Here is a 25,967-nt window from a genome sequence, read left to right as displayed (position 1 = left end):
GCCAGCAGCGCGTCCAGGGCCTGCGGCGAGCGGTCAGCGACCGGGCCGGACCGGGCCGGACCGGACAGAACCGGGACAGAACCGCCGGGACCGGGACAGAACCGCCGGGAACGGGACAGAACCGCCGGGACCGGGACGGAACCGCCGGGACGGGAATGAACCGCCGGGACGGGAATGAACCGCCGGGACGGGAATGAACCGCCGGGACGGGAATGAACCGCCGGGAACGGGACAGAACCGCCGGGACGGGAATGAACCGCCGGGACGGGAATGAACCGCCGGGAACGGGACAGAACCGCCCCGAACGGGACAGAACCGCCGGGACCGGGAATGAACCAACCACCGGGACAGAACCACCGGGAACGGGAACGGGACAGAACCACGGGAACGGGACAGAACCGGGACAGAACCGGGACAGAACCGCCAGGACCGGGACAGAACCGCCCGGAACGGGACAGAACCAACCACCGGGAACGGGACAGAACCGCCGGGAACGGGACAGAACCGCCGGGAACGGGACAGAACCGCCGGGAACGGGACAGAACCGCCGGGAACGGGACGGAACCGCCGGGACCGGGACGGAACCGCCGGGACCGGGACGGAACCGCCGGGAACGGGCCCGGAACCGCCCCCGGGGCCACGCCCGAACCTCCCAGATTCACCCCAAAACCGGCCGCGAACCCGCTCCCCAAACCATCCCGAAATCGGCTCCAAAGCCGCCCCAAAATCCCCCAAAACCGCCCGGAACCGACCCCGAGCCGCCCCCAAAACCGCCCCAAAATCCCGAGCACCGGAACGCCGCAGAACCGGCTCCGAACCCGCCCCGCGCCCCTCCCGGTGCCACCGACCCGCTCAGGTGTCCCCGACCCGCTCAGGTGTCCCCGACCCCCTCAGGTGTCCCCGACCCGCTCAGGTGTCCCCCTGTTCCTCGCTCTCCCCGCTGTGCCCGGCACTCCCGGTGCCCCCACTGACCGCCGCTCGCAGCCGCAGCTCCCGGAGGCTCCCGGTGCCTCCCCGCAGGTCCAGTCCGAGCTGCTCGAGCCGCAGCGGCTCCTCCAGGTAGGGCCCGAGCCATCGCTGCAGCGCGTACCGGGCGGCGCGGGCCTTGAGCGCCTCGGGCCAGCCCCGCGCCCAGCGCGGCATGGCGGCACCGGCACCGCCGCGATCGGCCCGCCGCTTCCGGGACCGCCCACGCACTTCCGGCTCCCAGCCGCTGCTCCCCATTGGCTGAGGTTTGATTGACAGCGTGCCGCACCAATCAACGGGCGCTTCGCGCTGCCGGCCAATGGGAGCGCCGCGAAAAGGGTGCGCGTGCGCACTGACCAATCGGCAGAAAGGGGGCGGAGTCTGAGCCGGAAGTGACGTGTCGGAGAATCCCGGAAACGGGAGGAGCTGGGGCGCGGACCGGGAGGAACCGGGGCGGGGGGAGATCGGGGGGAGTTTGGGGGTCGGGGGCAGGTCTGGGACCGGGAGGGTTCAGGGGCGGGGCCGGATTTGGGGTCTGGGGTCTCAGAAGGGGCACGCGTGGAGGCTGGGGGGGCTTTGAGGTGTTGCGGGGGGTAAGGCGGGACCACCTGAGGTCCCTCGGGGGCGAATTTAGGGGTCCATAAAGGATTTTGGGGGTCAATAAAGGATTCTGGGGATCAATAATGGATTTTGGGTGCTGCAACCCCCGAGTGCTTCCCTGGAGCCCCCCAAGACTGCGAGAGCCGCTGGTGCTGCTCCGTTTAATGGGGGTCCGTGGGGGTCAGTCCCGCGGGGTCCCGAGGGTCGGTACCGGGGTCGGTACCGGGGTCAGTACCGGCCCAGCCGGCACATGTCGCACCTGCAGGACCCGGCCGACACCGTGCGGAGCCGCCGCGACCCGCCCGGGCAGCGCAGGGTCACCTGCACCTGGGGGAGGAGCAGCGAGGGCGGGGTCAGGGCCGTTAACACCTGAGTGTGCCCCGCCCACACCTGAGTGTGCCCCACCCACACCTGTGTGCCCCGCCCACACCTGAGTGTGCCCCGCCCACACCTGAGTGTGCCCCGCCCTCACCTGAGTGTGCCCCGCCCACACCTGACTGTGCCCCACCCACACCTGAGTGTGCCCCGCCCACACCTGAGTGTGCCCCGCCCACACCTGAGTGTGCCCCGCCCACACCTGAGTGTGCCCCGCCCTCACCTGAGTGTGCCCCGCCCTCACCTGAGTGTGCCCCGCCCTCACCTGAGTGTGCCCCACCCACACCACAGGCCCCGCCCACCCCCGCACCGCCCCGCCCACACCTGACTGTACCCCAGCCACACCTGAGTGTGCCCCGCCCACACCTGAGTGTGCCCCGCCCACACCTGAGTGTGCCCCACCCACACCTGAGTGTGCCCCGCCCACGCCTGAGTGTGCCCCGCCCTCACCTTAGTGTGCCCCGCCCACGCCTGACTGTGCCCCGCCCACACCTGAGTGTGCCCCGCCCTCACCTTAGTGTGCCCCACCCACACCTGAGTTTGCCCCGCCCATACCTGAGTGTGCCCCACCCATACCTGTGTGCCACACCCACACCTGAGTGTGCCCCGCCCTCACCTGAGTGTGCCCCACCCACACCTGAGTGTGCCCCGCCCACACCTGACTGTACCCCAGCCACACCTGAGTGTGCCCCACCCACACCTGAGTGTGCCCCGCCCACACCTGAGTGTGCCCCGCCCTCACCTGGGTGTGCCCCGCCCACACCTGAGTGTGCCCCGCCCTCACCTGAGTGTGCCCCGCCCACACCTGAGTGTGCCCCGCCCACACCTGAGTGTGCCCCACCCACACCACAGGCCCCGCCCACCACTGCACCGCCCCGCCCACTCCGCTCGAGCCACGCCCACCCTGGTCACGCGCTCCATGGTGCAGCAGCGCGCCTCGGCCAGCAGGGGGCGCCCTCCGGCGTCCAGCAGCGCGGGGGGGGCGGGGCCAGCGCGCGACTCGCAGTACCCCGCGCATGCGCCCAGCGAGGCCACGCCCCCCGCGCGGCAGCGCCCCGCCCCTCGTGGGAGGGGCACCGGGACCCCTGGAAAAGGGTGGGGGGAGTGAAAAGGGGCGGGGCCGTGGGGAAAGGGGCGGAGCTGGAGAGCGGGGCCTGGGGGGGGGGGGGTCCCGGGGGGTCCCCAGAAAGGTTCGGTACCGGGGGGGGGGGGGGGGTTGGGGTTGGGATCACCTCTGGCGGGAGGGGTTCCCACGGGAGCCGGGGGTCCCGCGGCCGTGGGGGGGGTCCCTGAGCATGGCGGACCCCGGAGAGGGCGGGAGGGTCGGGGGGGGGGAGGTCTGGGGGTGCCCCCAGCTCTTACAGCGGAGGCGGCAGCCGGGGCCGGGGGTGTCGGGCATGGCCGGGGGCGGCACCGGCAGCGCCAGGAGGAGGAGGAGGAGGAAGAGACTCCGGGCGGCCATGGCGGGGGGGCGGGCGGATCCGGGACACCCTGGGGACCCCTCGGGATCCCCAACCCGCCCCCCCCGGGACCCCCCAGCTCCCGGCCCCGCCCCCGGCCCGCCCCGCGCTCCTCCGGGCCGCCAGGGGGCGCCAAGCGCCGCCGCCGAGCACCCGGAAGTGGCGGCGGGAGCGGGAGCGCGCGGACCAATGGGCGGCGGGGGGCGGGGCTTCGGGCGGCACGGGCCAATCGCGGAGCGGCGCGGGGCTGCGGGGGCGGGGCCGGAGGGGGCGGGGCCTGGCGCGCGCGGCCGCCATGGGGCTGCTGACGATCCTGAAGAAAATGCGCGAGAAGGAGCGAGAACTGCGGCTGCTCGTGCTGTGGGCGGGGCCGGGGGCGGGGCCTGGAGGGGCGGGGCTGGGAGGGGCGGGGCCGGCGGGGGGGGGGGCGGGGGGGGGGGTGGGGGCGGGGGGGGGGGGGGGGGGGGCGGGGGGGGGGTGGGGTTGGGGGGGGGGCGGGGCATGATGGGGGTGAGGGGCGGGGCTTGGAGGGGTGGGGCCTCGTGGGGGAGGAGTCAGTGAGGGTGTGGTCAGTGGGGGTGTGGTCAGTGGGGGTGTGGTCAACGGGGTGGGGCCTGTGAAGGGGGCAGGGGCTTGTGTGGGTGTGGTCAGTGTGGGTGTGGTCAGTGTGGGTGTGGTCAGTGGGCATGGCTGGGTGTGATGAGGTGGGGTCTGTGAAGGGGCGTGTCACAGCGTGGGTGTGGTCAGAGGGCGGGGTCTGTAAAAGGGGTGTGCCCGGTGTGGGTGTGGCCGTGGGTGTGGTCAGTGGGGAGGGGTCTGTAAAGGGGCGTGTCACAGTGTGGGTGTGTCTATGGGTGTGGTTAGTGGAGTGGGGTTTGTAAAGGGGGTGTGTCCCTATGTGGGCGTGTCTGTGGGTGTGGCCAGTGGGGTGGGGCCTGTAAAGGGGCAGGGGGCTGTGTGGGTGCGGTCAATGTGGGTGTGGTCAGTGGGGAGGGGTCTGTAGGGGGGTGTGTCCGGTGTGGGTGTGGCCCTGAGCATGGTCAGTGGGTGGGGTCTGTAAAAGGGGTGTGCCCCATGTGGGTGTGGTCAGTAGGTGGGGTCTGTAAAGGGGCGTGGCCCGGTCTGGGCGTGTCCTGAGGCCCCGCCCCTCGCAGGGGATTGGACAACGCCGGGAAGACGACGCTGCTGAAGCGGCTGAACGGGGAGGACGTGGGCGGCACCTCCCCCACCCTGGGCTTCAACATCAAGACCCTGGAGCACCGCGGGTGCGTGGGGGAGGGGCGGGGCCGTGCTGCTGACCCCTGACCCCCTGCACAGTGACCCCTGACCCCGCAGTGACCCCTGACCCCGCGCTGACCCCTGACCCCGCAGGTTCCAGCTGCACGTGTGGGACGTGGGCGGGCAGAGCTCGCTGCGCTCCTACTGGCGCAATTACTTCGAGAGCACGGACGGGCTGGTGTGGGTGGTGGACAGCAGTGACCGGCAGCGGCTGCGGCTCTGCGCCAGCGAGCTGCGCGCCCTGCTCCGCGAGGAGGTGACAGCGGGGACGCGGGGACACGGGGGGGGACATGGGGGACAGGGTGCGCGCCCTGCTCCGCGAGGAGGTGACAGCGGGGACACGGGGGGACACGGGGGACATTGGGACAGGGGGACGTGGGGAGAGCCAAGGGGACAGCCATGGGGACACGGGGACAGCCATGGGGACACGGGGACATGGGGATGGACATGGGGACATGGGGACATGGGGATATCCATGGGGACATGGGGACAGCCACAGGGATACGGGGACAGCCATGGGGACACGGGGACATGGAGACACGGGGACGTGGGGATGGACATGGGGACAGCCATGGGGACAGCCATGGGGACATGGGGGACACGGGGACACAGGGACGGACACGGGGACATGGGGACATGGGGACATGGGGACATGGGGACGTGGGGATGGACATGGGGACAGCCATGGGGACGGACATGGGGATGTGGGGACAGCCACGGGGACATGGGGACACGGGGACATGGGGATATCCATGGGAACACGGGGATGGACATGGGGACAGGGGGACATGGGGGACATGGGGACAGCCACAGGGATACGGAGATGGCCACGGGGACGTGGGGATGGACATGGGGACATGGGGAGAGCCGTGGGGACAGGGGGACAGCCATGGGGATATGGGGACACGGGGGACATGGGGACATGGGGAGAGTCATGGGGATGTGGGGACAGCTACGGGCACACGGGGACAGCCACGGGGACATGGGGACAGACATGGGGACACGGGAATGGACATGAGGATGGCCATGGGGACATGGGGACAGCCACAGGGACATGGGGACACGGGGGACATGGGGGACACGGGGACGTGGGGATGGACATGGGGACATGGGGATATCCATGGGGACAGCCATGGGGACATGGGGACATGGAGACACGGGGATGGACATGGGGACGTGGGGACAGCCATGGGGACAGCCACAGGGACATGGGGACAGCCATGGGGACATGGGGACAGCCATGGGGACATGGGGACAGCCACAGGGATACGGGGACAGCCATGGGGACACAGGGACATGGAGACACGGGGATGGACATGGGGACACAGGGACAGCCATGGGGACATGGGGACATGGGGGACACGGTGACAGCCATGGGGACACGGGCATATGGAGAGGTCACAGGGTCATGGGGACAGTGAACGGCCTGCGGGGGGGGTGACAAGGGGGACAAGGGCTGGGTGGTGACATCCTCGCTGTCCCCACAGCGCCTGGCCGGGGCCACCCTGCTCGTGTTCGCCAACAAACAGGACCTGCCCGGGGCGCTGCCGGCGGGGGACATCCGGGAGGTACCCCCAGAACCCCCCAAAAATCCCCAAAATCCCCCAAAAATCCTCCCTAAAACCTGACCCCTGTGACCCCCCTGACCCCTGTGACCTCTGTGACCCCCCTGTGACCCCCCTGACCCCTGACCCCTGCCCAGGCCCTGGAGCTGGACTCCATCCGCAGCCACCGCTGGCGCATCCAGGGCTGCTCGGCCTTCACCGGCCGGGACCTCCTGCCCGGCCTGGACTGGCTGCTGGACGACATCGGGGCGCGGCTGTGCCCGCCGGACTGACCCGAGTGACCGCCGAGTGACCGCCGAGTGACCGCTGAGTGACCGCCAAGTGACCCCCAGACCGAGCCCTGAGTGACCCCTGTGCCCGCCGGACTGAGCCGAGTGACCGCTGAGTGACCACGGAGTGACCGCCGAGTGACCGCCAAGTGACCCCTGAACGACACCCAGACTGACCCCTGCACCCACTGGACTGAGCCGAGTGACCGCCAAGTGACCGCCAAGTGACCGCCAAGTGACCCCCAGACCAAGCCCTGAGTGACCCCTGTGCCTGCTGGACTGACCGCCGAGTGACCACGGAGTGACCGCCGAGTGACCGCCGAGTGACCCCCAGACCCAGCCCTGAGTGACCCCTGTGCCCGCTGGACTGACCGCCGAGTGACCGCCGAGTGACCCCTGAACGACACCCAGACTGACCCCTGTGCCTGCTGGACTGACCCTGAGTGACCACCGAGTGACCACTGAGTGACCCCCAGACCAAGCCCTGAGTGACCCCTGTGCTCACCGGACTGACCGTGAGTGACCACGGAGTGACCACCAAGTGATCGCCGAGTGACCTCTGAACGACACCCAAACTGACCCCTGTGCCTGCTGGACTGACCCTGAGTGACCACGGAGTGACCACCAAGTGATCGCCGAGTGACCTCTGAACGACACCCAAACTGACCCCTGCACCCACCGGATTGAGCCAAGTGACCTCTGAGTGACCCCCAGACCGAGCCTTGAGTGACCCCTGTGCCTGCTGGACTGACCCTGAGTGACCACCGAGTGACCGCCGAGTGACCGCCGAGTGACCACCGAGTGACCACCGAGTGACCCCCAGACCAAGCCCTGAGTGACCCCTGCGCCCACCGGACTGAGCCGAGTGACCCCAGAGTGACCCCTGAGTGACCGCTGGGCTGGGCCCAGCCCGGGACCCCTCCCCAAATCCGGGGCTGGGGGGTGGTCCTGATGGGTCTGGGGGTCCGGGGGGGTCCCGGGGTGTCCGTGGGGGTCCCGGGGTGTCCGGGGGGTCCGGGGGGGTCCCGGGGGGTCCCGGGGGGGTCGCGGCCCCCCCAGGGTCAATAAAGTCACGGCGGACGGAATTCGGGGTGTCTGTGGGGGAGCCCCCAATTTGGGGCAGTTTTGGGAATTTTTGGGACTCAGCCTCGGGGGGGGTCTCGGTTCTTTATTGAGGGGTGGGGGATGGGGGGGGGGCTCAGGGCAGGGGCCCCGCCCCCCCCGGGGGGTCCCTGAAGGCGGGGGGGGGCAGCAGCGGCCCCTCCCCCCCCCCCTCCTCCTCCTCATCCTCGGCCCCTCCCCACGCGGCCGAGCCGGGGGGGGGGTCCCGTCCCGGGGGGGGGTCCCGATCCGGGGGGGGGTCCCGACCCGGGGGGGGGTCCCGATCCGGGGGGGGGTCCCGACCCGGGGGGGGGTCCCGACCCGGGGGGGGTCCCCAGGACCCTCTGCAGCACCTCGGCCACGTGGCGGCTCAGGGCGGCTCTCTCCAGGGCCATGGCCTGCGCCTGCGCCCCGAAATCAGCACCAAAATAAACCCGGGACCCCAAAATCAACCCAAAAATCAGCCCCGAAATCAGCACAAAAATAAACCCCAAAATCAACCCTGAGACCCCAAAATGAGCCCCAAAATCAGCCCCGAAATAAATCCCAAAATCAGCACAAAAATAAACCCTGGGACCCCGAAATCAAACCCGAAACCAGCCCCGAAATCAGCCCCAAAATAAACCTGGGACCCCGAAATCAGCCCCAAAATGAGCCCCGAAATCGGCACAAAATAAACCCCAAAATAAACCCGGGACCCCGAAATCAGCCCCAAAATCTGCCCCAAAATCAGCACCAAAATAAACCTGGGACCCCAAAATGAGCCCCAAAATCAGCCCCAAAATAAATCCCAAAATCAGCACAAAAATCAGCCCAGGGACCCCAAAATCAACCCAGGAACCCCAAAATCAGCCCCAAAATCAGCCCCGAAATAAACCCGGGACCCCAAAATCAGCCCAAAAATCAACTCTGAAATCAACCCCAAAATCAGCCGCGGGACCCCAAAATCAGCCCTGGGACCCCCAAATCAACCCCGAAATGAGCCCCAAAATCAACCCCGGGATGCCCAAATCAGCCCAAAAATCAACCCCAAAATAAACCCCAAAATCAACCCCGAAATCCCAAAATCAGCCCCCGGGAACCCAAAAATTAGCCCCAAAATCAGCCCCAAAATCAAACCCAAAACCAGCCCAGGACCCCGAAATCAGCCCTGAAGTCAGCCCCAAAATGAGCCCCAAAATCAACCCCGAGATCAGCCCCAAAATCAGCCCCAAAACCCCAAAATCAACCCCAAAATCAGCCTCGAAATCAGACCCGAAATCAACCCAGGAACCCAAAAATCAGCCCCAAAATAAATCCCAAAATCAACCCCAAAATCCCCCCGGTACCCCCAAACCTCCCCCCCCCCAATACGTGACCGAGACCCCCAAAATGTCACCGGGACCCCAAAATGTCACCGGGGCCCCAAAATCAAACCCCGCTCCCCAGAACTCCCCCAGGAATGAACCCCGAGGGTGCCACAAGGACCCCAAACCCCCAAACCCCCCCCCCCAAATCCCCCAAACCCCCCCCAATCCCCCCCCCCTCACCAGCCCCCGCAGCCGCTCCTCCAGCAGCAGGTTCAGGCGCTGCGAGTTGGCGTAATCGTCCTGGAGCCTGCTGGGCAAACTGGGAGCACTGGGACGGCCCCGGGGGCGACCTGGGCTCACCTGGGCTCATCTGGGCCTCACCTGGGGCTCACCTGGGCCTCACCTGTCCCCCCTGTCCCACCTGTCCCACCTGTCCCTGTCCTACCTGTCTCACCTGTCCCGTCTCACCTGTCCCTGTCTCACCTGTCCCACCTCACCTGTCCTTGTCTCACCTGTCCCACATCACCTGTCCCCCCTGTACCACCTGTCTCACCTGTCCCACCTCACCTGTCCATCTCTCACCTGTCCCTGTCCCACCTGTCTCGCCTGTCCCTGTCCCACCTGTCCCTCTCTCACCTGTCCGTGTCTCACCTGTCCATGTCCCACCTGTCTCACTTCACCTGTCCCTCTCTCACCTGTCCGGTTCTCACCTGTCCCTCTCTCACCTGTCCGTGTCCCACCTGTCCCTGTCCCACCTGTCTCACCTGTCTCACCTGTCCATCTCTCACCTGTCCCTCTCTCACCTGTCCATCTCTCACCTCTCTCACCTGTCCCTGTCTCACCTGTCTCACCTGTCCGGTTCTCACCTGTCCCTGTCTCACCTCTCTCACCTGTCCATGTCTCACCTGTCCATGTCCCACCTGTCTCACCTGTCCATCTCTCACCTGTCCGGTTCTCACCTGTCCCTCTCTCACCTGTCCATGTCTCACCTGTCCCTGTCCCACCTGTCTCACCTGTCCATCTCTCACCTGTCCATGTCCCACCTGTCCGGTTCTCACCTGTCCATTCGCTCCCGCAGCGCGTCCAGCTCCGCCCGTGCCGGGGGGGATCTGGGGGGGAAGGGAGGCTGTGGGACCCCAGAACCGAACCCAGAACCGGACCCAGAACCGGACCCAGAACTGAACCCAAAACCGAACCCAGAACCGGACCCAGAACCGAACCCAAAACCGCCCCAGAACCCGACCCAGAACCCGACCCAGAACCGGACCCAGAACGGGATCTGGAACTGGACCCAAAATTGGAGCCAGAACCAGACCAAGAACCGGACCCAGAACCGGCCCAGAACCGGACCCAAAACCGGACCCAGAACCGGAGCCAGAAGCGAACCCAAAACCGGACCCAGAACCGCCCCAGACCCGCCCCAGAACCAGACCCAGAACTGAACCCAGAACCGACCCAGAACCGAACCCAGAACCGAACCCAGAGCCGGACCCAGAACCGAACCCAGAACCGAACCCAGAGCCGGACCCAGAACCAGAACCGAACCCAAAACCGGACCCAGAACCGAACCCAGAACTGAACCCAGAACTGAACCCAGAACCGGACCCAGAACCGAACCCAAAACCGAATCCAGAACTGAACCCAGAACCGGACCCAGAACCGCCCCAGAACCGAACCCAGAACCGCCCCAGAACCGGACCCAGAACCGCCCCAGAACCGCCCCAGAACCGGACCCAGACCCGCCCCAGACCCGCCCCCGCCCCCGGCCCGGCCCGGCCCCGCACTCACCCCCGCGCTGCCCCGGCGCCTCCGGCCGCCCCCGGCCCCTGTGGGGACAGCGCTGTCATGGGGGGGGGACACCGGGGTGACCCCGACCCCCCCAGGAGTGACCCCGACCCCCCCAGGAGTGACCCCAACACCCCCCAGGAGTGACCCCAAACCCTCCAGGAGTGACCCCGACCCCCCAGGAGTGACCCCAACCCCAGGAGTGACCCCAACACCCCCCCAGGAGTGACCCCGACACCCCAGGGGTGACCCCAACCCCAGGAGTGACCCCGGCCCCCCAGGAATGACCCCGACCCCAGGAGTGACCCCGACCCCCCAGGAGTGACCCCTACCCCCGCAGGACTGACCCCGACCCCAGAAGTGACCCCAACCCCCCAGGAGTGACCCCGACCCCAGGAGTGACCCCGACCCCCCCCAGGAGTGACCCTGACCCCCCAGGAGTGACCCCGACCCCCCCAGGAGTGACCCCAACCCCCCAGGAGTGACCCCGACCCCCCAGGAGTGACCCCAACCCCCCCAGGAGTGACCCCGACCCCCCCAGGAATGACCCCGACCCCAGGAGTGACCCCGAACCCCCCAGGAGTGACCCCAAACCCCCCCAGGAGTGACCCCGACCCCAGGAGTGACCCCAACCCCAGGACCGACCCTGACCCCCCAGGAGTGACCCCGACCCCCCCCAGGTGTCCCTACCTGTCCCCCCTCCTCTTCCTCCTCCTCCTCTTCCTCCTCCTCGGTCCCGGGGGGCCCCCCGAGCCCGGCCGGCGGCGGGGGGAGGCGGGGGGGGTCCTGGGGGGGGTCCTGGGGGGGGTCCTGGGCGGGGGGCTGCGGGGGGGGGTCCGGGGGGGCCACCCCAGCGCGCGCAGCTCGGCGGGGCTCAGCACCCGGCGGGTCAGCTCGTCCAGGAACCGCGAGAACCGGGGACCCCCCCGGGGCCCCCCCACGGCCTCCAGCGACCTCCAGCGCCGGGGGGGCCCCGCGCCCCCCCCCCGCGCCCCCCGCCGCGCCCCCCGCCCCCAGCCCCTCCTGGCTCCGGCTCTGCTCCCGCCGCAGCCCCCCGGGGGGGGTCCCCAGGGGGTCCCCGAGATGCTCGGGGGGGGCCCCCCCGGGGGTCCCCGCGCCCTCCCCTCCCCCCGCGGGGGGGTCCCCGCGCCTCCGCCGGGGATGGGGGGGTGGGGGGGGTGGGGGGAGGGGCAGCGCGGGGGGGTCCCCGGGGCTCAGCCCCCCCATCCCCCTCCGCGGCCGAGCCGCCCCCCGAGCCCCGGGGGGGTCCCCGAATCCCAGGGGGGGGGTCCCGGAATCCCAGGGGGGGGTCCCCGGTGCGGGGGGGGGCTCCGCAGCGCCCCTCCCCCCCCGAGGAGGAGGAGGAGGAGGAGGAGGAGGCGGGGGAGGGGGAGGGGGAGGAGGGGGGGGTGCCCGCGGGGGGCCCCGGGGGGGTGAAGAAGCGCTCGAGGAGCTGCAGCTTCCCCGGGGGCACCGGGACCCCCCCCCCGGGACCCCCCCGGGACCCCCCCCCCGGGACCCCCCCGCGACCCCCCCGGCCCGCGGGGCCCGCCGGGGGGGGCGGGGCCGGACCGGGGACCCCCGCGGGGCCCCCCCGCGCATCCCGGACCCCCCGGCCCGGATCCCGGTCCCGGTCCCGCTCCCGGTCTCACTCCCGGCCCGGTCCCGGCTCCGGTTCGGCTCCGATCCAGCGCCGCGTTTTGAGCCAAGCCCGGCCCGGTTCTGGTCCCGGATCCGGATCCGGTCACCGATCCAGTTCCAGGCTTTGATGCGGGTCCGGTTCGGGATGGATCCGGTTCCGGTTCCGGTTCTGGTCAAATCCACCCCCGGGTCTTGGCGCGGTTCTGGTCGCTAATCCGGGTCCGGTTCGTGATCCAGCGCCGGTCTTTGATCCAGTCCCGGTCCGGTCCGGTCCGGTCCGGGTGCGATCCGGTCACAGTCCAGATCCGGGTCCGACCCGGTTCGGGTCCGATCCACCTCCGGGTCTTGATCCGGTTCCGATCCGGTTCCTGTCCTGATCCAGTTCGGGCTGTGCCGATGGCCAGCCCCGATCCCGGTTCGGTTCGGTCCGGTCCGGTCCGGTTCGGTTCGGTTCGGTCCGGTCCGGTTCGGTTCGGTTCGGTCCGGTCCGGTTCGGTCCCGATCCGGTCCCGGCTCTTTATAGCGCATCACCGGACCACGTGACCCCCCTCCCCCCCACTGTCCCCATCCCACGGAACTGGGAGAGACTGGGATGGACTGGGATGGACTGGGGGGGACTGGGATGGACTGGGATGGACTGGGATGGACTGGGAGGGACTGGGAGGGACTGGGGGGGTCTGGGGGGGTCACTGGGATGGACTGGGATGGACTGGGGGGGACTGGGGGGGGCACTGGGATGGACTGGGGGGGGATTGGGATGGACTGGGATGGAACTGGGGGGGACTGGGGGGGACTGGGGGGGGACTGGGGGGGACTGGGATGGGCTGGGATGGACTGGGGGGGACTGGGGGGGACTGGGATGGACTGGGGGGGACTGGGGGGGGCACTGGGATGGACTGGGGGGGACTGGGATGGACTGGGGGGAACTGGGGGGGGCACTGGGATGGACTGGGGGGGGACTGGGATGGACTGGGATAGACTAGGGGGTACTGGGGGGGACTGGGATGGACTGGGGGGGTCTGGGGGGGGCACTGGGATGGACTGGGGGGGGATTGGGATGGACTGGGATGGACTGGGGGGGACTGGGATGGACTGGGGGGGATTGTCCCTGCGCTGGTTACACTGGTTACACTGGTTATACTGGTTACACTGGTGTCTGTACTGGTTACACTGGTTACACTGGTTATACTGGTTACACTGGTGTCTGTACTGGTTACACTGGTTATACTGGTTATACTGGTTATACTGGTGTCACCGCTGTCCCCCCAGCCGGGCCAAGGGCGCCGAGGTCGCTCCGGGTCGATCCTGGGCCGGTCCCGGTCGATACTGGGCGGGTCCTGGTCGATACTGGGCGGGTCCCAGTGGATACTGGGCTGGTCCTGGTCGATACTGGGAGGGTCCCAGTCCATACTGGGCCGGTCCCGGTCGATACTGGGCCGGTCCCAGTCCAGCCCCGGGGCTTTTCCATGAGGCAGCAGCGGGGGGGGGGGCAGGGCCGGACTATGTTGGGGTCCGGGGGGGGCTGGGGCCGTTTTGGGGTCCCGGGGGGGGTTGGGATCGAATTTGGGGGTCCCTGGGGGGGGTTGGGATGGAATTTGGGGGTCCCGGGGGGGGGTGGGATGGAATTTGGGGGTCCCGGGGGGGGTGGGATCGAATTTGGGGGTTCCTGGGGGGGGGTGGGATCGAATTTGGGGGTCCCGGGGTGGGGAGGGGGCAGCGGGGCCGGTCTGGGGCCCTCGGGGGGTTCGGGACTCTCGGGGGTCCCTGAGGGCGCTTCGGGGGTCAGGGGGCGATTTCGGGCTGCTGGAGCGGGGCCTGGGCCCATTTGGGGACAGTTTGGGGGGGCAGGGGGATGAGGGGGTGAACTTTGGGAGGTGTGAGGAGAATTTGGGTGGATTTTGGGGCGTTTTTGAGGGATTTTGGGGCGTTTTTGAGGGATTTTGGGGCGGTCGGGTCCATTTGGGAGCCTGGGGAGGGGGTCTGGGCCCATTGGGGGGTCCTCGCGGGGGTCAGGGGGTGATTTCGGGGTGAGGGCGGGGGCCAGGGGTGATTTCGGGGTGATTTAGGGGGTCAGGGGGTAATTTTGGGAGCAAAAGCGATGATTTTGGGCTCGATTTTGGGCGGATTTTTGCCTCTCCCGCCCCTCGGCGGCTCCGCCCCCTCAGCGCCGCCGCCGCCATCTTGAACGAGGCCCCGCCCACTCTGGGGCGGGGTTAGGGGCGGAGTCGGGGCGGGGCCGAGCCCGATAACGTCAGGGAGCCCCCGGCGCTGATTGGCCGGCGGCGCTGTCAATCACGCAGCGGACGCGGCCGGGCCGAGCGCGGCGGAGCCGAGGTTGGGGGGGGGGAGGGGCGGATTTGGGGGTCCCCGAAGGGGGGGGGGAGGGGTCGGGGGGGACCCCGGGGGGGGGGGCACGAGGGGGGGGCGCGGGGGGAGGGGCGGGCAGGCGGGTTCGGGGCCGAGGGGGAGGGGCGGCCGTTCCTGGCGGGGGGAGGGGCGGTTTTGGGGTGTCCCCGGTGGGGGAGGGGATTTTGGGGACCCCCCCCCTGGCGGGGGTCGCGGTTTTGGGGGGGGGTTTGAAGGTTCTGGAGGGGCTCGGGGGGGTCCGGGCGGTTTTGGGGCGCCCCGGGAGGGGGAGGGGCGGTTTTGGGGTCACCCCGGGAGTGGGGGAGGGGCGGTTTTGGGGTGCCCCCATTGGGGGGGGGCTGGGGGGGGGGGGGTCCCTGTTTTTGGGGCTGGGGGTTGTGACACTTTTGGGGTGCCCTGGAGTTTGGGGGGGGCGGTTTTGGGGTGCCCCGGAGCGGGGGGGGCATTTCCGGGTACCAAAGGTCACGGGGGGGCGGGGCAGAGCTTGGGGTCATTAATTAGGGTGAGGAGGGGGGTGTTAATTATGGGGGACCCTAATTGGGGGGGGATTTGGGGTTCGGGGCTGTGCCGGGGGGGTTGGGGCTGGATTTGGGGGCTCTGGGAGGGGGGGATTGGGGTCTCTGGGGTGAATTTTGGGGGTCTGGGTGGATTTTGGGGGTCCCTGTGGGGGGGTCTGGGTGGATTTTGGGGTCCCTGTTGGATTTTTGGGGCTCTGGATGGATTTGGGGTCCCTGTTGGGTTTGGGGGTCCCTGTTGGGTTTGGGTTCTGTCGGATTTTGGGGTTCCTGTCGGATTTTGGGGTCCCTATTGGATTTTGGGGTCTATCGGATTTTTGGGGGTCCCTGTTGGATTTTTGGGGGTCCCTGACCCCCCTCCCCGACCCCCAGCCCCGCCATGACCTGAGCATGTTCCGCCTGGACGAGACCCCCGAGGACCCCTCCTCGCCTCCCCCCTCGCCCTGGGGGGGCTCCCCCGCCCCCAGCCAGCCCGGGACCCCCTCCCCAGGTGAGAGACCCCCCCAAAAAAAACCCCCCTGGGACCCCCAAAAAAACCCTGGGCACCCCAAAACCCCCCTGGGGACCCCAGACGGGGGGAGCTGGGCTGGGGGAGGTTGGGTTCCCCCCCCCCGTTTTTTGGGTCCCCCCCCGTTTTTGGTTCCCCCCCACGTTTTTGGGGTCCCCCCCTGACCCCCCCCCCCCCCTCTCCCCCCAGAGGCGCGCGCCCGGCTGGGCTCGGAGCAGGGCGGGGCCGGGGGCGGGGCCGGGGGCGGGGCCGGGGGCGGGGCCGGGGATCCCCCCGCCCACCGCGGCCGCTCCCGCTCGGCCCCGCCCGTGCTCTGGGCGGCGCAGAGGTACGGCCGGAGGCTGCGCAGGATGAGCGACGAATTCCAGCTGCAGGTGACACACCTGGGGACAGCTGGGGACACCTGGGGACAGCTGGGGACACACCTGGGGACACCTGGGACACCTGGGGACACCTGGGCATACCTGGGACACACCTGGGGACAGCTGGGAACACCTGGGGACAGCTGGGACACACCTGGGACACACCTGGGGACAGCTGGGGACACCTGGGACACACCTGGGGACACCTGGGCACACCTGGGGACAGCTGGGGACAGCTGGGGATACCTGGGGACAGCTGGGACACACCTGGGCACACCTGGACACACCTGGGGACACCTGGGGACACCTGGGATACACCTGGGCACACCTGGGACACAGCTGGGGTATCAGGGACAGACCTGGGGACAGCTGGGACACACCTGGGGACACCTACGGACACCTGGGGACACCTGGGATACACCTGGGACACACCTGGGGACAGCTGGGCATACCTGGGCACAGCTGGAGACACCTGGGAACACCTGGGACACACCTGGGACACAGCTGGGCACACCTGGATACACCTGGGCACACCTGGGGACACCTGGACACACCTGGGATACACCTGAGGGCACCTGGGGACACCTGGGACACACCTGGATACACCTGGGGCACACCTGGGGACAGCTGGGACACACCTGGGAATACCTGGGCACACCTGGGACACACCGGGGGACAGCTGAGCACACCTGGACACACCTGGGGACAGCTGGGGATACCTGGGCACACCTGGGGACGTCTGGGGGAGGCACAGTGGGGACGGGGGAGGATCCCGAGGGGACAGCGGGGGTGACCCTGGCGGGGGGGGGGTCAGTGACCCCGGGGTGACCCCGGTGACCCCCCCAGGTGTCAGAGGTGACCCTCAGGTGACCGACCCCCCCCCCCCCGTGTCCCCTCCCCCAGGTGCTGCCGCGGCCCCGCAGTGTCGGGGGGGCCCCCCCGTGGGGGAGGGGCTGGCGCGAGACCCTCAGGGCCTGGTGGGGGCGCCGCCCCTCCCCCCCCGCCCCCCCGCCCTGAGCCCCCCGCCACCAGGACCCCCCCCCCAAAAAAAAGAATCGCGTTTTGGGCCGGGGGGGTCCCCCAAATCCTGCAGGGAAAGGGGGCGGGGGGGGAATAAAATTTTGGATTTTTGTAGAAAAATGAGATTCTGTGGTTTTATTGTGGGGGGGTTAAATCAAGGGACCCCCAAAAATTGGGGAGTGGGGGGCTGGAATGAGACACCCCCCCCTTAAAATGGAAGAGGGGAGAAAAAGAGCAGGGATCTGACCAAAGGTGACGAAATCCGCCCAGAATTAATGAAACCTGTCCAAAATTTAAGCAAATCCTCCCAAAATTAACGAAATTCCCCCCGGGGCCCAGGCCGCAGCAATCGAGCCCCGCGCGGGCCCCTCTCAAGATGGCGGCGGCGCGCCGGGCCGGGCGGTGCCACACTCAAGATGGCGCCCGCCGGGAGAGCGGGAAGCGCCTCCGCCGCCCCTCCCGCGGCCGCCGCCCGGCCCCGCAGACCCCACCCGCACCGCGAGTGGCGGCGGAAAACCGCGCCGAACGCGCGGGATCGGAGGCGTCGGGTCCAGGCAGCAGAATCGGCAGACGCCGTTGTGAGGGGATCGCGGGGAACCGCAACAAAAATGGCGGCCGAGCGGAAGTGACTTCAGCCACAACAAAGATGGCGGCGTGAAGGGCCGGAAGTCACATGATGCCACGCCAAAGGTGGCGGCTCGGCCACTGTTTGACCTTCCAAAGATGGCGGCCAAAAAAAGGCGGGAAATTAAGGACCCACGGTCTGTCTATTGCAGTGCCTGTCTGGGACCTCGGAGCCGACACCGCCTCCCGGGCGGCGAAAAACCCAAAAATCCCCCCAAAATCCCCCCCAAACTCCTCCAAAATCCCCCCCAAAATCGTCCCCAACCCCCCCCCAAAAAAGCGTCTCTATAGAAGAATAAAAGACTCTTATTGTACAAAGAGAGGGGGGGCCCCCCCAAATTTTTTTTGGAGGAGCCCCCAGTTCCAGGGAGGGTCCCCCCCAATCTCGGGAGGGGCCGAACAGCAGAGCAGGACAGGCAGGAGACCCTCCCCCACTCCCAAAATTGGGGGGGCGAGGAGTTAAAAAACAGCCCTTGGGAGGAGGAGCCCCCCCCCAAAATCTGGAGAGGGGACCCCCAAAAATCCCCCAAATTTCGGGGGGACAGAAGCGTGGCCAGGAGTGGTTTTAGTGTCATGAGGCAGTGACACCCCCAAAAACCCCAAAATTTTGGGGATGGGGGTGGGTGGGGGAGGGGAGAGAGCCCCCCTCCCCCTTTAGTGGTCTCAGAAATTTGTGGGGGGGGTCCCCAAACTTCGGGGGAGCCCTCAGCGCTTCCCCCTCCCCCCACCAAACTTTGAGGGTTCCAAATTCAGCGGGACCCCCAAAATTCCACAGGGAGGGGGACCCCAAAATGCCCCAAAAAGGCACCGAGGCCCCCCCGCCCCCCCAAACTCAGGACACCCCAAATCTCAGGGTGGGGGGAGGGGGGGGCGGATTTCGGGGTCCCCCCGGGTCAGAGCGGGGTGGAGTCGCCCGGGGGGGGCTCTGGGGGCCCCCCCAGTTCCTGTTCCAGCTCCTGCAGCAGCTGCGGGGGAGGGGAGACACCCCAAAATCAGCCAGACCCCCCCCCAAAAAAAAAACCCCAAACCCCCCCAGGAACCTCCAAAATCCCAAACCCCCCAAAATTCCCCCCCTCCCCAGGGCCCCCCAAAATCCCCAAACCCACTGGGAACCCACAAAATTCCCCCGAAAATCCCCCCAAAACTCCCCCGTTTTTAGGATCCCCCCCCCATTTTGGGATCCCCCCCTCCCCATTTTTTGCCCCCCCCCACCCATTTTTTGGCCCCCCCCCCCATTTTTTGGGCCCCCCCCCCCATTTTTGGGCCCCCCTACCCTCGGCTCCTGGTCCCGGATCTGCTCCAGAACCCCCCGGTGCTGCTCCCGCAGCCGCAGCTCCCGGCAGCGCTGCGCCTCCTCCAGCTGCGCCCAAAACGACAAAAACACCCAAAAAACAGCCAAAAAATGGGTTAGGGACCCCAAAAAATACCAAAAACACCCCAAGAACGAGTCAGGGACACCAAAAAACACCCAAAAACGGGTTAGGGACCCCAAAAAACGGGTTAGGGACCCCAAAAACACCCAAAAAACATCCAGAAAACAGGTCAGTGACCCCAAAAATGGGTCAGGGACCCCAAAAAATACCAAAAACACCCAAAAAACGAGTCAGGGACTTTGAAAAACAGCTCAGTGGTTTTGGGGTGTTTTGGCTGTTTTGGGTGAGGTTTGGGTGGGTTTTTTGGGGCAATTTTGGTGATTTTTGGGGAGTTCTGGGTGTTTTTCTGGGGTGATTTTGGTGTATTGGGTTATTTTGGGGTGTTTTTGGTAATTTTGGTGTTTTTTAGGGTGATTTTGGTGTTTTTTGGGTGTTTTTCGGGGTGTTTTTGGTGGTTTTGTGTTGTTTTGGCTGGTTCTTTGGGGTGTTTTTTAGGGTGATTTTGGCATTTTTGGGTTGTTTTGGGGAGTTTTTGGGGTGTTTTTGGGGTGTTTTTGGGGGTGTTTTTTAGGGTGATTTCGGCATTTTTGGGTTGTTTTGGGGAGTTTTTGGGGTGATTTTGGTGGTTTTGGGGGTTTTTTTGGGTGTTCTGGGTGTTTTTTCGGGTTGTTTTGGTGTTTTTTGGGGTGTTTTTGCTGACTTTGGTGTTTTTTGGGGTGTTTTTGGGTAGTTTTGGTGTTTCTGGGCCGGGCTCACCCTGCGGATCGACGACACCGACTCGTTGATGTGGCGCCGGTTGATCTCGGGGAGCTCCCTGGGGGGAGGGGAAATTTGGGGGTGGGGGGGGGGGGAAACACCCCCAGACCCCTCCCCAAAACCTGAACCCCCCCCCCCCAGACACCCCCAGACCCCAAAACCGCCCTGGGACCCCCAAAATCCCCAAAATCCCCCAAAATTCCTCACCCCCCCCGGCGCCCCCCCCTCTCGCTGATGCTGCTGTGCCGCCGCCGTTCCAGAATCTTCTGCAGCTCCTTCTTCTCCCTGCGGCCCAAAAAAACCCCAAAATCACCAAAAATGGACCCAAAAAATGGACCCGAACCAAACCACCCCAAAATCGCCCAAAACCGCCCCAAAATCATCAAAAATCACCCCAAAATCAACACAAAAATCAACACAAAAATCACACAAAAACCCCAAAAATAACCCCAGGGATCCCCTAAACCCATCCCAGTCCCTCCCAGTCCCTCCCAGTCCCTCCCAGTCCCCTCCCAGTCCCATCCCAGTCCCTCCCAGTCCCATCCCAGTCCCTCCCAGTGCTCCCAGTCCTCTCCCAGTCCCATCCCAGTCCCTCCCAGTCCCTCCCAGTCCTCTCCCAGTCCCATCCCAGTCCCTCCCAGTCCATCCCAGTCCATTCCAGTCCCTCCCAGTCCTCTCCCAATCCCCTCCCAGTCCCATCCCAGTCCCCTCCCAGTCCATCCCAGTCCATCCCAGTCCCTCCCAGTTCCCTCCCAGTCCCTCCCAGTCCCTCCCAGTCCCATCCCAGTCCCCCCCAGTCCCTCCCAGTGCTCCCAGTACCTCTCACTGGTCTGGCGCAGCCGCTTGAGCTGGGCCTGCTGAGCCTCCAGCGCCACCTGCTGGAGCCGCTGCTGGGCCTGCACCAGTACGGACCAGTATGAACCAGTATGAACCGGTACGGACCAGTATGGACCCTCCCAGTCCCTCCCAGTCCCCCCCAGTCCCTCCCAGTCCCTCCCAGTCCCCTCCCAGTCCCTCCCAGTCCCCTCCCAGTCCTCTCCCAGTCCCTCCCAGTCCATCCCAGTTCCATCCCAGTCCCTCCCAGTTCTCTCCCAGTCCCTCCCAGTCCCCTCCCAGTCCCCTCCCAGTCCCTCCCAGTTCCATCCCAGCCCCCCCCAGTCCATCCCAGTCCATCCCAGTCCCCTCCCAGTCCCTCCCAGTCCATCCCAGTTCCCCCAGTTCCCCCAGTCCCTCCCAGTCCCATCCCAGTCCCTCCCAGTCCCCCCCAGTCCCTCCCAGTCCCTCCCATTCCCCCCCAGTTCCCCCCAGTTCCCCCCAGTCCCTCCCAGTTCCCCCCGCAGCTGCTCCCGTCTCCGTCCCAGTCCCCCCCAGTCCATCCCAGTCCATCCCAATCCCATCCCAGTCCCCTCCCAGTCCCTCCCAGTCCCTCCCAGTCCCCTCCCAGTCCCTCCCAGTCCCCTCCCAGTCCCCCCCAGTCCCCCCCAGTCCCCCCAGTTCCCCCAGTACCTCCCGCAGCTGCTCCCGTCTCCGCCCCAGTTCCAGCTGTTTCTGCTCCTCCCGCAGCTGCAGCAGCGACCCCGGAGCGCCCCCGCTGGGACCCCGGAAACAAAACCCAGAAAGGTCAGGAAAAGCAAAAATTGGGAAATCCCAAAACTCCAAAACTGGGAAATCCCAAAATTGGGAAATCCCAAAACCCCAAACTGGGAAAACCAAAAACCAGGAAACCCAAAATCCCAAAATCAGGAAAACCCAAAAATTGAGAAATCCCAAAATCCCAAAAACCAGGAAACTCAAAATCCAGCAAATCCCAAAATTGGGAAATCCCAAAATCCCAAAATTGGGGAAACCCAAAACCCCAAAATTGGGAAAACCCAAAATCTGAGAAATCCCAAATCCCAAAACGGGGAAATACCAAAATCCCAAAATTGGGGAAACCCAAAAATAGGGAAAAACAAAACCCCAAAGGTCAGGAAACCCAAAAAACGGGAAATCTCAAAATCCCAGAATTGGGGAAACCCAAAACTGGGAAATCCCAAAATCCCAAAATTGGAGAAACTCAAAAACCAGGAAATCCCAAAATCCCAAAACTGGGAAATACCAAAATCCAAGAAATCCCAAAATCCCAGAATTGGGAAAACCCAAAAATAGGGGAATCCCAAAATCCCAAAGCTGGGAAACCCAAAACCCGAGAAATCCCAAAAACCAGGAAACCCAAACATCAGGAGAAACAAAATCCCAAAATTGGGGAAACCCAAAAACCAGGAAAACCCAAAATCCCCAAATTCAGGAAAATCCCGAAATCCCAAAACTTTGGATATTTTTGGGTGGTTTTTGGGGATTCCCCTGACCTGTGCAGCTCCAGGACCCTCCTCAGGTGTTTTTTGGGGTTTTTTTGGGTGGTTTTTTTTTTTTTTTTTTGGGTTTTTTTGGGGCTCACCTGCGCCGGTGCAGCTCCAGCACCCCCCTCAGGTGTTTTTTTGGATATTTTTGGGGTTTTTTTGGCTCACCTGCGCCGGTGCAGCTCCAGCACCCCCCTCAGGTGTTTTGGGGATATTTTTGGGGTGGATTTTGGGGTTTTTTGGGGCTCACCTGCGCCGGTGCAGCTCCAGCGCCCCCCTCAGGTGTTTTTTTGGGGTGGATTTTTTGTTTTTTTGGGTTTTTTTTGGCTCACCTGCGCCGGTGCAGCTCCAGCACCCCCCTCAGGTGTTTTTTTGGGTGGATTTTGGGGTGGATTTTGGATATTTTTGGGTTTTTTGGGGCTCACCTGCGCCGGTGCAGCCCCAGCGCCCCCCTCAGGTGTTTTTTTGGGGTGATTTTTTTGTTTTTTTGGGTTTTTTGGGGCTCACCTGCGGCGGTGCAGCTCTAGCACCCCCCTCAGGTGTTTTTTTGGATATTTTTGTGTTTTTTTGGCTCACCTGCGCCGGTGCAGCTCCAGCACCCCCCTCAGGTGTTTCTTCCGCAGCCGCTCCAGCTCCCGGCGCTGTCGCTGCAGCAGCTTCAGGAACCCCCGGTGCTGCCTCAGCGCCTCCAGCGGCTCGGGGGACACCTCTGGGACCCCAAAAATCAAACAGGGGACCCCAAAAACACCCAGGGTCACCCCCTGAACCACCTCTGGGGGCCCAAAAATAAACGGGGCACCCCAAAACCACATAAAACTCACCAGGGCACCCCAAAAATAAACCGGGGTCCCCCAAAAATACCTCTGGGCACCCCCCAGAACCACCTCTGGGGCACCCCAAAAATCACTGGGGGCACCCCAAAAATAAACAGGGGCACCTCAAAACCACCCAGAACCACCCAGGGCACCCCCTGAACCACCTCTGGAACCCCAAAAATAAACCGGGGTACCCCAAAAATCACCTCTGGGACCCCAAAATCAACAAGGGTACCCCAAAAATGAACGGGGGCACCCCGAAAATGAACAGGGGCATCCCAAAACCACCCAAAACCCACCCAGGGCACCCCAAAATCTGCCCGGGTCACTCCCTGAACCCCCTCTGGGGCCCTAAAAATAAACAGGGGCACTCCAAAAATCAACAGGACACCCCAGGGCACCCCAAAACCACCCAGAACCCCTCAGAACCACCCCTGGGTACCCCAGGACACCCCCAAAATCAACAGGGGCACCCCAAAACCACCTAAAACCCACCAGGGCACCCTAAACATCAACAGAGGCACCCCAAAACCTGCCCAGGTCACCCCCTGAACCACCTCTGGGGCCTCAAAAATCAACAAGACACCCCAAAAACCCACCCAAAACCAACCAGGGTACCCCAAAACCCACCCGGGGTACCCCCTGAACCACCTCTGGGACCCCAAAATCAGCGGGGGCACCACAAAAATAAACGGGGGCACCCCAAAACCACCCAGAACCCACCCAAGGTACCCCAAAAACCAACCCAGGGCACCCCAAAACCCCCCAGAACCACCCAGGACCTACCTGGGGCACCCCAGAATCAACAGGGCACCCCAAAAATCAACAAGGGCACCCCAAAACCCGCCCAGGGCACCCCCTGAACCAACTCTGGGACCCCAAAAATCACCCCTGGGCACCCCAACGTCACCAGGGTGCCCCAAAAATCCCCCAGGGTGCCCAAGGATCCCCAGGGCAGCCCCAAAAACCCCAGAAACGGGGGCACACCTGGCCCAGGTGAGGCTGGGGGGGAATTTTGGGGTTTCCCCCCGGTTTTGGGGAGGGTTTGGGTGTCCCAGGTGGGATTTTGGAGGTCCCAGGTGGGGTTTTGGGGGGTCCCAGGGGGATTTTGGGGAGGGTTTGGGGGTCCCAGGTGGGGTTTGGGGGTCCCAGGGGGGGATTTTGGGGTCCCAGGGGGGGATTTTGGGGGTCCCAGGTGGGATTTGGGGATTTTGGGGAGGGTTTTGGGGTCCCAGGGGGGGATTTGGGGATCCCAGGTGGGATTTTGGGGGTCCCAGGTGGGATTTTGGGGTCTCAGGGGGGATTTTGGGGAGGGTTTGGGGGTCCCAGGGGGGATTTTGGGGGATCCCAGGTGGGATTTTGGGGAGGGTCTGGGGGTCCCAGGGGGGATTTGGGGGGTCCCAGGGGGATTTGGGGTTTTGGGAAGGATTTGGGGGGTCCCAGGTGAGAATTTTGGGGTCCCAGGTGAGGATTTTTTTGGATTTTGGGGGGTCCCAGGTGGGATTTTGGGGTCCCAGGTGGGGTTTGGGGGAGGATTTTGGGGTCCCAGGGGGGGTTTTGGGGGTCCCAGGGGGGATTTTGGGGTTTTGGGGAGGGTTTTGGGGGTCCCAGGGGGGATTTTGGGGTTTTGGGGAGGGTTTTGGGGGTCCCAGGTGGGATTTTGGGGTCCCAGGTGGGATTTTGGGGGTCCCAGGTGGGATTTGGGGGGTCCCAGGTTGGGATTTTGGGGGTCCCAGGGGGGATTTTGGGGGTCCCAGGGGGGGTTTTGGGGAGGATTTTGGGGGTCCCAGGTTGGGATTTTGGGGTCTCAGGGGGGGTTTTGGGGGGGATTTTGGGGGTCCCAGGTGAGGATTTTTGGGATTTTGGGGGTCCCAGGGGGGATTTTGGGAGGATTTTGGGGGTCCCAGGTTGGGATTTTGGGGTCCCAGGTGGGATTTTGGGGGTCCCAGGTGAGGATTTTTCGGATTTTGGGGTCCCAGGTGGGATTTTGGGATTTTGGGGAGGGTTTGGGGGTCCCAGGGGGGGATTTTGGGGGTCCCAGGTGAGAATTTTGGGGTCCCAGGTGAGGATTTGGGGTCCCAGGTGGGATTTTGGGGTCTCAGGGGGGGTTTTGGGGGGGATTTTGGGGGTCCCAGGTGAGGATTTTTGGGATTTTGGGGGTCCCAGGGGGGATTTTGGGAGGATTTTGGGGGTCCCAGGTTGGGATTTTGGGGGTCCCAGGTGGGATTTTGGGGGTCCCAGGGGGGATTTTGGGAGGATTTTGGGGGTCCCAGGTTGGGATTTTGGGGGTCTCAAGGGGGATTTTGAGGGTCCCAGGTGGGATTTTGGGGGTCCCAGGGGGATTTTGGGGATTTTGGGGAGGGTCTGGGGGTCCCAGGGGGAGGTTGGGGGTCCCAGGGGGGATTTTGGGGAGGGTTTGGGGGTCCCAGGGGGGTTTTGGGGGTCCCAGGGGGGATTTTGGGGGTCCCAGGGGGGATTTTGGGGAGGGTTTGGGGGTCCCAGGGGGAATTTTGGGATTTTGGGGAGGATTTTGGGGGTCCCAGGTGGGATTTTGGGGGTCCCAGGGGGATTTGGGGGTCCCAGGGGGAATTTTTGGGGGTCCCAGGGGGGATTTTGGGGGTCCCAGGTGAGGATTTTGGGGAGGTTTTTGGGGGTCCCAGGGGGGATTTTGGGGGGGTTTTGGGGTTTTGGGGTCACCTGTGAGCACGGTGGCGATGAGGTCGCTGCGCTGCCCTGGGGAGGGGGGGGGATCCCAAAATCAGCGAAATTTGGGGATTCCCCCCCAAAATTCGGGGGGTCCCGCCCCTCCCCCCACTTACCTGGGCTGGGGAGGGGGGCGGGGCCGGGGGGGGGAGGGGCGCGGGGCTCGCTGGGGGGGGAGGGGCCCCCGGGATCGCGGGACCCCCCCGAGCTGGGGCGGGGCCTCTGGGGGGCGTCCTGGGGGGAGAGGGGGGGTCAG

At 65.6% G+C, this 25,967-nt stretch overlaps 5 protein-coding genes across 6 annotated transcripts in view; 2 read left to right on the top strand and 3 right to left on the bottom strand.

Moving 5' to 3' along the window:
• Positions 1–1,794: 1,794 nt before the first annotated feature.
• GPHA2 (glycoprotein hormone subunit alpha 2) lies at positions 1,795–3,403 on the bottom strand. Its single transcript, XM_033083503.1, has 3 exons — positions 3,304–3,403; positions 2,845–3,026; positions 1,795–1,893 (listed from the first exon to the last, which is right to left on the bottom strand). Exons 1-3 carry the CDS (start codon positions 3,401–3,403, stop codon positions 1,795–1,797), a joined length of 381 nt encoding a protein of 126 aa, XP_032939394.1.
• Positions 3,404–3,665: 262 nt separating this feature from the next.
• Positions 3,666–7,313, top strand: ARL2 (ADP ribosylation factor like GTPase 2). Of its 2 annotated transcripts, XM_033083656.1 has the most exons (6): positions 3,666–3,761; positions 4,556–4,666; positions 4,773–4,935; positions 6,167–6,247; positions 6,382–6,527; positions 6,626–7,313. In XM_033083656.1, exons 1-5 carry the CDS (start codon positions 3,697–3,699, stop codon positions 6,514–6,516), a joined length of 555 nt encoding a protein of 184 aa, XP_032939547.1. In that variant the 5' UTR covers positions 3,666–3,696; the 3' UTR covers positions 6,517–6,527; positions 6,626–7,313. The 2 variants fall into 2 exon arrangements, with proteins under 2 accessions (XP_032939547.1, XP_032939546.1); XM_033083655.1 differs by having other exon boundaries at positions 6,382–7,313.
• A 342-nt stretch (positions 7,314–7,655) lies between these two features.
• Positions 7,656–10,750, bottom strand: LOC117009270 (small nuclear ribonucleoprotein-associated protein B'-like). The gene is made up of 6 exons (XM_033083502.1): positions 10,692–10,750; positions 9,962–10,012; positions 9,144–9,210; positions 7,895–8,018; positions 7,730–7,821; positions 7,656–7,679 (listed from the first exon to the last, which is right to left on the bottom strand). Exons 1-6 carry the CDS (start codon positions 10,748–10,750, stop codon positions 7,656–7,658), a joined length of 417 nt encoding a protein of 138 aa, XP_032939393.1.
• A 3,628-nt stretch (positions 10,751–14,378) lies between these two features.
• BAD (BCL2 associated agonist of cell death) lies at positions 14,379–17,098 on the top strand. Its single transcript, XM_033083501.1, has 4 exons — positions 14,379–14,663; positions 15,584–15,701; positions 15,909–16,093; positions 16,985–17,098. Exons 2-4 carry the CDS (start codon positions 15,602–15,604, stop codon positions 17,096–17,098), a joined length of 399 nt encoding a protein of 132 aa, XP_032939392.1. The 5' UTR covers positions 14,379–14,663; positions 15,584–15,601.
• A 1,494-nt stretch (positions 17,099–18,592) lies between these two features.
• PLCB3 (phospholipase C beta 3) overlaps positions 18,593–25,967 on the bottom strand; it is a 48,287-nt gene continuing 40,912 nt past the window's right edge. The window contains 10 exon segments of the mRNA XM_033083500.1: positions 18,593–18,690; positions 18,999–19,085; positions 19,855–19,912; positions 20,062–20,139; positions 20,674–20,750; positions 21,361–21,445; positions 22,770–22,902; positions 25,706–25,741; positions 25,828–25,837; positions 25,868–25,945. Coding sequence (XP_032939391.1) covers positions 18,619–18,690; positions 18,999–19,085; positions 19,855–19,912; positions 20,062–20,139; positions 20,674–20,750; positions 21,361–21,445; positions 22,770–22,902; positions 25,706–25,741; positions 25,828–25,837; positions 25,868–25,945 — 714 coding nt within the window. The 3' untranslated portion in view covers positions 18,593–18,618.

Source organism: Catharus ustulatus, chromosome 32 (genome assembly GCF_009819885.2).
Source record: "Catharus ustulatus isolate bCatUst1 chromosome 32, bCatUst1.pri.v2, whole genome shotgun sequence".
Lineage (NCBI taxonomy): Eukaryota > Metazoa > Chordata > Aves > Passeriformes > Turdidae > Catharus > Catharus ustulatus.
This window is presented reverse-complemented; position numbering and strand designations above follow the sequence as displayed.

Excerpts from the sequence above, each read along its gene's own strand:
- BAD (XM_033083501.1), top strand. The coding sequence starts at position 15,602 with ATGTTCCGCCTGGACGAGACCCCCGAGGACCCCTCCTCGCCTCCCCCC. Across the intron at positions 15,702-15,908 it reads GCCCGGGACCCCCTCCCCAG|AGGCGCGCGCCCGGCTGGGC; the intron begins GTGAGAGACCCC and ends CTCTCCCCCCAG. Across the intron at positions 16,094-16,984 it reads GCGACGAATTCCAGCTGCAG|GTGCTGCCGCGGCCCCGCAG; the intron begins GTGACACACCTG and ends CCCCTCCCCCAG.
- ARL2 (XM_033083656.1), top strand. The coding sequence starts at position 3,697 with ATGGGGCTGCTGACGATCCTGAAGAAAATGCGCGAGAAGGAGCGAGAA. Across the intron at positions 3,762-4,555 it reads GAACTGCGGCTGCTCGTGCT|GGGATTGGACAACGCCGGGA; the intron begins GTGGGCGGGGCC and ends CGCCCCTCGCAG. Across the intron at positions 4,667-4,772 it reads AAGACCCTGGAGCACCGCGG|GTTCCAGCTGCACGTGTGGG; the intron begins GTGCGTGGGGGA and ends CTGACCCCGCAG.
- LOC117009270 (XM_033083502.1), bottom strand. The coding sequence starts at position 10,750 with ATGACAGCGCTGTCCCCACAGGGGCCGGGGGCGGCCGGAGGCGCCGGG. Across the intron at positions 9,211-9,961 it reads CTGCGGGAGCGAATGGACAG|GCTCCAGGACGATTACGCCA; the intron begins GTGAGAACCGGA and ends TTTGCCCAGCAG. Across the intron at positions 8,019-9,143 it reads AGGAGCGGCTGCGGGGGCTG|GCGCAGGCCATGGCCCTGGA; the intron begins GTGAGGGGGGGG and ends TTCGGGGCGCAG.
- GPHA2 (XM_033083503.1), bottom strand. The coding sequence starts at position 3,403 with ATGGCCGCCCGGAGTCTCTTCCTCCTCCTCCTCCTCCTGGCGCTGCCG. Across the intron at positions 3,027-3,303 it reads CCCCGGCTGCCGCCTCCGCT|GGGTCCCGGTGCCCCTCCCA; the intron begins GTAAGAGCTGGG and ends ACCCTTTTCCAG. Across the intron at positions 1,894-2,844 it reads CCATGGAGCGCGTGACCAGG|GTGCAGGTGACCCTGCGCTG; the intron begins GTGGGCGTGGCT and ends CTCCTCCCCCAG.